We start from the raw sequence: 10777 nt of genomic DNA, 5'->3' as shown, positions 1-10777 counted from the left end.
TTTTGGATAGCATTGGAAATGTAAATGAGGAAAATACCTAATAAAAAAAATTAATTCTAAAAAAAAAAGAAAGAAAAAGAAAACTAAAGCCCAATTTAAGAGCCAAGAGGTCAGTGCTGTAGACGTTCGAGATTCTCCTTACAGTGCTGGGGTTCTTACTTTTCAGTATGTGAGGATCACACTGAACGGAATGTTATCAGAAATTATAATTCCAGTGGAATCTATCTCCAGACACCAAGATAACAATTTTAATTTCATCTCTCTATGGCTTCCCTTTATATTTTGAAGGGCTGGGGTGGAGTCAAGGCCACGTGAATATAGAGCATGCACCCCACCATTAAGCTATCTCCCAGACTTTTGTCTTTCTTATAGTCTCAAAGTTCTCTGCTGATGAACACTTAGAAAAGCAGTGCCTTTGTTTTAACTACTAGACTAAGAAGCCTGGGTGAGCCTGGCTTCCGGGGCTCCTTACCCACACCCCCTTTGTGGGAGGCATTCTAGGATGTCATAGCAGAGGGAGAGCTGGTCACTTCGTTCACAGTTATAGATGCATTCGAGCGCTATGGTCATCAGCTGGTCCTCATCAGGAATAATTTTTTGCTGGAGCTAGGGAAAAGAAAGCATGTTGGACTAAAAGTCAGTCTCTCCATATCCCAGCACTACTTTCAATAGAATATTAAACAGTGCCATTAATCAGCCAAAGAAACAAAGCTTGATTTTTCTGTAGCTTGCAGACTTTTGAGGTATTTAATAATTCTATGAAATGATGAAATCACACTTTAATTACAGAATCAGCTAAAAAGGATCATTTGTAACCCATAAGCTTCATCTACTAAAATCGGACTCTTCAATTTATGGCCCATTCCAGACAAAGCAGATGCAAATAACAAATAACACAGTGAATTATAAAGGCAGTGACATTAAAAATAACGTTTCTAACCCAAACATCTGAATTCTGTGTTTCAATTACAAACATCTATAAAATTCCTGAAGTAGTATCACAAACTGTAGAGCCGACCATTTCCCATCTGCATTCCATGTAAGCATTCCCTGTAAGCCCTGCACTGCTGTCCCACTCAGTTGGAGAACCACAATGCAGTGGCACAACCAGCAGGCACACTGTAGTCATGGAGAACAGGGATGACCACCTCAGGCCTCGTTCCATACAGGGTACAGGTTTGCCACTTCACAGCAGAGATTGTTATTCTTGGAGTATTTTATAAAACACAAAAATAATAAGCATTATTTGAGGCTATTGTGAAAGGAGTTGTTTCCCTAATTTCCTTCTCAGCCTGTTTATCCTTTGTATAAAGGAAGACTACTGATTTATTTGAGTTAATTTTATATCTGTCAACATTGCTGAAGATGTTTATCAGCTGGAAAGTTCTCTGGTAGAATTCATGGGGTCACTTATGTATACTATCACATCATCTGGAAATAGTGATACCTTTATTTCTTCTTTACCAATTGTATCCCCTTGATCTCTTTTTGTTGTCTTATTGTTCTAGCTAACACTTTGAGTACTAAATTGAAATGATATGGGGAAGTGGGCATCCTTGTCTAGTCCCTGATTTCAGTAGGATTGCTTCAAGTATGTCTCCATTTAATTTGATATTGACTGTTGATCTACAGTAAATTGCTTTTATTATGTTTAGGTATGGGCCTTGAATTCCTGATCTCTCCAATACCTTTAACATGAAGGGGTGTTGTGTTCTGTCAAATGCTTTTTCTGCATCTTAGGAGATGATCATGTGATTTTTTTTCCTTTGAGTTTGTTTATATAGTGGATTATGTTAATGGATTTTTGTATATTATACCAACCTTGCATCCCTGGGCTGAAGCCTACTTGATCGTGGTGAATGATGGTTTTGATGTGTTTGCAAAAATTTTATTGAGTATTTTTGCATGAATGTTCATAAATGAGATTGGTCTAAAGTTCTCTTTTTTTGGTTAGGTCCTTGTGTGGTTTAGGTATCAGAGTAATTGTGGCTTCATAGAACGAGTTAGGCAGTATTCCTTCTGTTTCTATTTTATGGAATAGTTTGAGGAAAATTGGTATCCGGTCTTCTTTGAAGGTCTGGTAGAATTCTGCACAAAATCCATCTGGCCCTGGGCTTTTTTGATTGGGAGGTTTTTAATGACTTCTTCAATTTCCTTGTGTGATATGGGCCTGTTTAGATAGTTTACCTGCTCTTGATTTAATTTTGGTATGTGGCATCTGTCTAGAAAACCATCCATCTTATCTATATTTTCCAGTTTTGTTGAGTATAGACTTTTATAGTAGGACCTACTCCTCTTGGGTGAGTTTGTTTCTTTATAACTTCAAGTCTCTCAAGAAAGAAATTGAAGAAGATCTCAGAAAATAGCGAGAACTCCTATGTTCATGGATTGGCAGAATTAACATAGTAAAAATGGCCATCCTACAAAAGGCAATCTATAGATTCAATGCAATCCTCCATCAAAATCCCAACACAATTCTTCAAAGACATGGAAAGAACAATTCTCAAATTCATCTGGAAAGGCAAAAAACCTAGAATACTGAAAACAATTCCTAACAATAAAAGAACAGCTGGGGAAATCACCATCCCTGACCTCAAGCTTTACTACAGAGCAATAGTGATAAAAACTGTGTGGTACTGGTACAGAGACAGACATATTGATCAATGGAATAGAACTGACGACCCAGAAATAAAAACCACACACTTGCAGTCACTTAATCTTTGACAAAGACACCAAAAATATACAATGGAAAACAGTAAGCATCTTCAATAAATGGTTCTGGTCAAACTGGCTGTCTGTATGTAGAAGAATGAAAATATAACCACATTTGTCACCTTGTACAAAGTTCAAGTCCAAGTGTATCAAGGACCTCAACATAAAACCAGATACACTGGATCTAATAGAAGAGAAAGTGGGAAAGAGCCTTGAACTCATTGGCACAGAGGGAAATTTCCTAAACAGAACTCCAATGGCTCATGCTCTAAGATCAAGAATTGATAGATGGGACCTCATGAAACTGGAAAGCTTCTGTAAAGCAAAGGACATAGTCAGTAAGACAAATCGGCAACCTACAGATTGGGGAAAAAAAAAAAAAAAAACTTCACAAACCCCACATCCGATAGAGGTTTAATATCCAAAATATATAAAGAACTCAGGAAGTTCATCACCAAAAAAAATCAAACAACCCAATCTAAAAATGGAGTATAGAACTAAACTGAGAATTCACAACTGAAGAATCTCGAATGGCTGAGAAGCACCTAAAGAAATGTTCAAAGTCCTTACTGATCAGAGAAATGAAAATCAAAACAACCCTGAGATTCTACCTTACACCAATCAGAATGGCTAAGATCAAAACTTCAGGTGACAATACATGTTGGAGAGGATGTAGAGAAAGAGGAACACTCCTCCATTGCTGGTGGGATTCCAAACTGGTACAACCACTCTGGAAATCAATCTGGAGGTTCCTCAGAAAATTGGAAATAGATCTACCTGATGACTCAGCTATAATACTCTTGGGAATATACCCAAAAGATGCCCCACCATGCCACAGGGGCACATGTTCCACTGTGTTCATAGCGGTCTTACTTGTGATAGCCAGAAGCTGGAAAAAAACCAAGATGGCACAGGACAGAATAGATACAGAAAATATGGTTCATTTACACAATGGAAATACTACTCAGCTATTAAGAACAAGGACATCCTGAGTTTTGCAGGCAAATGTATGGAACTAGAAAATATCATACTGAGTGAGGTAACTAAGACCCAAGAGAACATGCATGGTATATTCTCACTAATAAGTGGATATTAGCCAAAAATAAATAAATAAATAAAGTACAGAATACCAAAAATACAGTCCACAGAACTCAAAAAGGTACACAAGCTGAAGTGCCCAAGTGAGGACACCTCAGTCCCACTTGGGAGAGAGAAGAAAGCAATCATAAGTGAGGAGGGAGGGAGGGAAGGACCTGGGAGGGAAAGTGGATGGGGGGGGGTGGATAGGGAGAGGGGAACCTGATCTGGTATTGGGAGAGAGAAAAGTGATGAAGCCCTGAGGGCCAGCAGAAAGAATAGAAACAGTCATCCTCAGGAAATAGGAGGTTGGGGGCCCCTCCAGAATGTACCAGAGACCTGGGAGGTAAGAGACTCTCAGGAATTAAAGGGAGGGGCCTTGGATAAAATACCCAACAGTAGGAAGAGGGAACGTATAGAGCCCACCACCAGCAGAAGGTCATGATATCAAGTGAGGGATGAGGTTGCCATCCCACAGTCACATCTCTGACCCATAATTGTTCCTGTCTGGAAGAATTACAGGGATGGAAATGGAGAGGAGCCAGAGGCAAAGGAGATCCAGTGACAGGTACAAAGTGGGACCCAGCTTAAGAGGAGGTTCCAAGGCCTCACACTACTACTAAGGCAATAGAGCACTCACAAAAGGGTCCTATTATGACTGCCCTCCAAAAGACCCAACAAGCAGCTGAAAGAGTCGGATGTAGATATTTGCACCCAACCAATAGACAGAAGCAGCTGACTCGTTGTTGAATTAGGAAAGGCAGAAAGAAGCTGAGGAGTAGGGTGACCCTGTAGGAGGACCAGCAGTCTCAATCTGGACCCCTGATATCTTTCAAACACTGGACCACCAAACAGGCAGCATACAGCAGCTGATATGAGGCCCCCAACACACGTACAGTAGTGTACACGGACTGCTGGGTGTGTGTTCATTCAGAGATGATGCACCTAACCCTCAAGAGACTGGAGGCCCCAGGGAGTTTAGAGGGTAGGAAAGAAGACAACCAGTGTAGGAAAGCTCTGAAACAGACTCAGGCAATGGCAGCCTGGGCAAGCACCGGAAGCAGAAGGAAAGCCTTGATATTCTACCTGACCCAATGCCTCCTGTTCTCCCTTCCTGAAACACTAAATAGCCACTTCAGTATGAAGAGTAATAGAAAAGCTTTGTGCTTCCCCCTCAATCTCATTCTGACCTCATATCAAGACACAATTTTTCATTTTAAGTCAAAGAATCGCACTGTGCTGCCCAGCTATTTTCTAATTCCTAGTTCCTTCTGCACCCTTCTGCCTCTGCCTCTGCCTCCTAAGTGACTAGGATCCCAGGTGGTGCCACAATGTCATACCTATTCTTATATCATGAACCAGCTGCCCTACAGAAAAGATTAACTATATTCAAACTAGTTAGTACTTGCTATCTAATGTAAGAGTGTTCCAAGACCAGGTAGGTAACAAAACTGTAGATGCTCAATCTTTTATACAGAATATCAATTTTGTATATGAAGTATACATACTCTAGTCCAGATTTTATTTCATCTTTGATTACACGTAACAGTAAAATGTGGATGTTATACCAGAATAAAACCAAAAGAGAAATTTTACACTTTAGTACATGTAAAAATTTTCTTCAAACATTTTTGATCCAAGCTTAGCTGAACCCAGATGGTTAATACAAAGGATGCAAACTCTACAGTCCAGAGGCCACATTATGTTTCTCCCTAGCATAACAAAAGGCTGATGATGTCTCCTTGTATTATCCACATTTCACCCAGGATATCTCCTCAAGGACTCAGTCTGCTCAAGTCTAATTAATGCCTACTAGGAACCCAGTGTTATTTCCACTTCAAACAGACTTTACTAGAACAGTCCTAGGTACTATGGCTTCTGATGTGTGTCTTGCACATGCTGGTTTACTAGTAAGTTCTTACTAGTATGACTAGTAAGAACTGGTTTACCACTTCAAGAAAGATCCTATTTATCTGTGTATCTTTGTTTGGCTGTGATATTTTCCTCACAAACCAGTATGCACATCTTTCTTAAAATAAGACATTGTGCACAAAAATCATAGCACTCAGAAAGACCTGTTGACTCTTGCCTGTGAAGATCCCGACATGATGTCTCCACTTACAGCCTAAGAGAGACATTTTCTCACTCTCATCATTCCCTCCTTGGTATCACTGTAGTAGCTATTAAGCCATCCCTCTTCTTTCTCAAACTGAAGAACATCCACCTAGAAGTACTAAAAAGTCGATGAACTGAACTTTACACAATTAACAGCAAGTTACCAGCTGTGCTATACAGCAGCAATAAAGTCCAACAAAATCAGAATTTAGAAAAATAAAGTCCTAAAATTACACACTATGGGGGCTGGAGAGATGGATCCGTGGTTAAGAGCACTGGCTGCTCTAACATGGTGGCTCACAATCATCTGTAAAGGAATCTGATGCCCTCTTGTGGTGTGTCTGAAGACAGTAACATTGTACTCATCTTTTTAAAAGATTACACACTGGGGGCTGGAGAGAGGGCATTGATTGCTCTTCTAAACGTTCTAAATTCAAATCCTGAAAACCACATGGTGGCTCACAACCATCCATAATGAGATCTGATGCCCTCTTCTGAGGTGTCGAAAGACAGCTACAGTGTACTTACATATAATAAATAAATAAATCTTTATAAAAATTACACACTATGGCCAACTAGACAAAAATATAATCTGATAAAATAAAATATTTAGAGAGCATCAAAGAATCAACCAATAGAAACATAAAATGGCAGGATATAAAGCTAACATAGAAACTCAACTTTTTATAAAACAAATATTAAATAGTCAAAAGGAATGAAGGTAGAGAGAAGTCTATAACAGAACGAGAGTATTGAAAATATAACTGCATAGCAATGGTGAGGCCTCAGGTTCCGAGGGGAAACAAACACCCTAACAAATCCTGCTTACACAGGTAAGTGGCTATTTGAGACATCATAAATCATATCTATAACTTACACTATATAAAAGAACGAACTCCAAACACATTAGGGATCTAAATTGAAAAAAATAAATCTACAAAAATACTTAAAGAAAACAAAATTTTGCTGAAAATGTTAAGTGGGAAAACACTTATCAACATGACTCAAAACACCAAAGTATCTAGCTGATGACTATGACGAAACAGAAATTAAAAGTAAAACGTACACATGATAGTGAACAAGTAAAGACATACTAAGAGAAGCAGGTACAAAGACCGATCAAAGCAAGGAGAAATCATGGATTATTTCAGAGAATATCTAAAGAAAAAGGACCATAAGAGAGACAGTCACTCATCAAGTCAATGAGAAGAAGGGATAGAATCACTTGCACATGAGGGAATTACCCCACTATTACAGAGGGCCAAAATAGAACCCTGGTAAGTCAAGAATTAAGTTCCCGGTGAGAGGCCTCATGTGCTCATGAAGAGAAATAAGGATGAAGAGGCAGACTGGAAGCAAAGACCCATCTCAAGCCAGTCCAATGCTGACCAGGATACAATCCCAAGCCAATCAGAACATTTCCATAGATTATGACACTATCAAACTTATGTGGCAGAAAGGTAACACTGAGAAATATGGATGAGGTACTGGAATGAAAGATGCTAACATCCCTGTTACCTGCCTAGCATTCATGTGTTTGAAGAAAGGCAAATGACTACATGTTTTATTCAAAAGCACATGCTAAATGTCCAGTAAAAACAACAAAAAGCTGACTACATACAAAGGATTTACAAGATCCCATATGGAAGAACTATCACAACCAAGACTACAGGAAGAATTTATAGTCAATTCTTCTTCCCTTATAAAACATTCACGGTCAATCCACCCTGCACGGCATGCAGTATTCCACTGCCATAAGTGCCCACCATGGCTCACCCCAAATGTAAAGTCAGGCACTAAGTGCAAATCAAATGATTATGAGAAGGTGGAAATCGTTGCATAACCAATGAGCGCAGGCATTTCAGACAGGTGACCCACTTATAAACCCAGAAATGCCTAAGATATAGCAATGTTTTCCTTCGTGTTTGGGTTACACAAAGCCATAACTGTGTATTGTAGTGAGGTTCTCACTGGTAATGGAGGCCAGGATGAAGAATCAGACTCAATCATACCTAACAACTGAAAGAAGTCTGAAGTGGCTTTGGCTCAAAGTCTCATGACAGTGCTCCAGGGACTGTGCCACCTTGCTTAAAGTCTAACACCAATAAAATGGAAATCACTGCATTGCCTGAAATAGTATATTTAATCCATAACAAAATTAAGAGATTTTTCACAATGCAAAAATATTTGCACCTAACACAATGGCTTTTCTTCCAGCAATTCCAAACAGTGCAGAAGGCAAGTTTTAAAATGCAGTCTTCTGTCTCTGTAAGAAGCACTGGGGTGATTGAAGATATCATTATGAGAACTTAAAGACCTTCATAAGCTTTTTGGATGTTCCGGAGAGAAGACACTTTCGCTTACTGGTGACAGCATAAATATTCTGGACAAGAACACAGTGCAAACTTGGACAACCCAGGCAATCGCATGAAAACTTTACAGCCCAATCCCCTTCCATTTCCTACAGTGAGTAAGTCAACTTTAGTGAACTGCCTTCACTGTTAAGAGTTCTAGACCTCCAACTACAGATCTCAATGCTAACACAAAAGAAGTATGGAATGATTAAGTCAAAACAACCCCAATTATGTAAACTTTAAAAAAAAATGTACATTAACAATGTTAAAAGCTTTTTTAATGGTACAAACTCGGTGGCCAGACCCACAGGCCCCAGAGGAGGCTCCACTCCCAGGTGCTCTAGCACACTAAGGATCACAGGATCATAGGATCACAGGATCACAGGATTACAGGATCACAGGATACCAGGATACCAGGATACTAGGAGCTTGGTCACACCAGGACCTCAGGGTCTCAGAGGGAGCTTGAATTCCAGGGACTCTGACACACCCAGAATCTCAGGATCACAGAATCCTGGAATCACAAGATCACAGAATAGCTGGACTTTGAGGAGTTCTGATTCAACCAGGATGACAGGAAGGACAGGCTCCACTCAAATATAGCTAGGGCAGGAAGCACTAGAGATAATCAGATGGTGGGACGAAAGCACAAGGACCTTACAAACAGAAACCAAGGCTACATGGCATAATCAGAATCCAGTTCTCCCAGCATAGCAAGTCCTGGATACACCATCACACCAGAAAAGCAAGACCCGGATCTAAAGTCACTCCTCATGACAATGATAGAGGACTTTAAGAAGGACATATTAAACTCCCGTAAAGAAATAAAGGAGAACACAGATAAACAGGTAGAAGCCCTTAAAGAGGAAACACAAAAATTCCTTAAAGAATTACAGGAAAACACAATCAAACAGTGAAGGAAGTGAACAAAACTATCCGAGATCTAAAAATGAAAATAGAAACGATAAAGAAATCACTAAGGGAGACAATCCTGGAGATAGAAAACCTAGGAAAGAGATCAGGACTCAAAGACGCAAGCATCACCAACAGAATACAAGAAACAGAAGAGAGTATCTCAGGGGCAGAAGATACCTGAAAAAACATTGATACAACAGTCAAAGAAATGCAAAATAGAAAAAGATCCTAACTCAAAACAGTCCCATATTCCCTAAAGAAATAGAAGCAGTCATTAATAGTCTTCCAACCAAAAAAAGCCTAGGACCAGATGTGTTTTGGGGAGAATTCTATCAGACCTTTAAAGAAAACCTAATACCCATACTCATCTAACTCTTCCACAAAATAGAAACAGAAGGTACACTATCCAATTCCCTCTTATGAAGCCACAATTATGTTTGTACCTAAACCACACAAAGACCAAAGAAAGAGAACTTCAGACCAATCTCCCTTATGAACATTGATGCAAAAATACTCAATAAAATTCTTACCAACCAAATCCAAGAACACTTCAAAACGATCATTCACCATGATCAAGTAGGTTTCATCCCAGGGATGCAGCAATAGTTCAATAAACATAAATCCATCAACATAATCTACTAGATAAACAAACACAAAGACAAAACCCATATGAACATTTCATTAGATGCTGAGAAAGAATTTGACAAAATTCAGCATTCCTTCATGTTAAAAGTCTTAGAATGATCAGGAATTCAAGGCCCATACCTAAACATAGTAAAAGCAATATACAGCAAATCAGTAGCCAATATCAAACTGAATGGAGAGAAACTTGAAGCAATCCCACTAAATCGGGGACTAGACAAAGTTGACTACTCTCTCCCTATCTAGTCAACATAGTACTTGAAGTTCTAGCTAGAGCAGTTAGACAATAAAAGGAGGTCAAAGGGATACAAATTGGAAAGGAAGAAGTCAAAATATCACTATTTGCAGATGATATGATAGTATACTTAAGTGACCCAAAAATTCCACCAGAGAATTCCTAAACCTGATAAACACCTTCAGTGAGGTAGCTGGATATAAAATTGACTCAAACAAATCAGTAGCCTTCCTCTATTCAAAGGATAAACAGCCTGAAAAAGAAATTAGGGAGACAACACCCTTCACAATAGTCACAAATAATATTACATACCTTGGGTGACTCTAACCAAGCAAGTGAAAGATCTGTATGACAAGAATTTCAAGTGGAAAGGTCTCCCATGCTCATGGATTGGCAGGATTAATATAGTAAAACTGGCTATCTTGCCAAAAGCAATCTACAGACTCAATGCAATCTCCATCAAAATTCCAAATCAATTCAGTTAGAAAGAGTAATTTGCAAATTCATTTGGAATAACAAAAAAAAACCCAGGACAGGGATAACTATTCTCAACAATAAAAGAACTTCTGGGGCAATCACCATCCCTGACTGTACTGGCTAGTTTTGTGTCAACTTGACACAGCTGGAGTTATCACAGAGAAAGGAGCTTCAGTTGAGGAAATGCCTCCATGAGATCTGGCTGTGGGGCATTTTCTCAATTAGTGATCAAGGGGGAAAGGCCCCTTGT

General features: G+C 39.2%; 1 protein-coding gene across 4 annotated transcripts in view; it reads right to left on the bottom strand.

Annotated features, from left to right (window-relative positions):
• Positions 1-10777, bottom strand: part of Nbas (neuroblastoma amplified sequence) — a 295155-nt gene that overhangs the window by 188545 nt on the left and 95833 nt on the right. For all 4 annotated transcript variants that reach the window (XM_021178926.1, XM_029484416.1, XM_021178925.2 and 1 more), the window contains exon 26: positions 473-606. In XM_021178926.1, coding sequence (XP_021034585.1) covers positions 473-606 — 134 coding nt within the window. The remainder of the gene's footprint in view (positions 1-472; positions 607-10777) is intronic.

Source organism: Mus caroli, chromosome 12 (genome assembly GCF_900094665.2).
Source record: "Mus caroli chromosome 12, CAROLI_EIJ_v1.1, whole genome shotgun sequence".
Classification (NCBI taxonomy): Eukaryota; Metazoa; Chordata; class Mammalia; order Rodentia; family Muridae; genus Mus; species Mus caroli.
The sequence above is the reverse complement of the archived record's forward strand: the minus strand, read 5'-3'. Positions and strand labels throughout refer to the sequence as shown.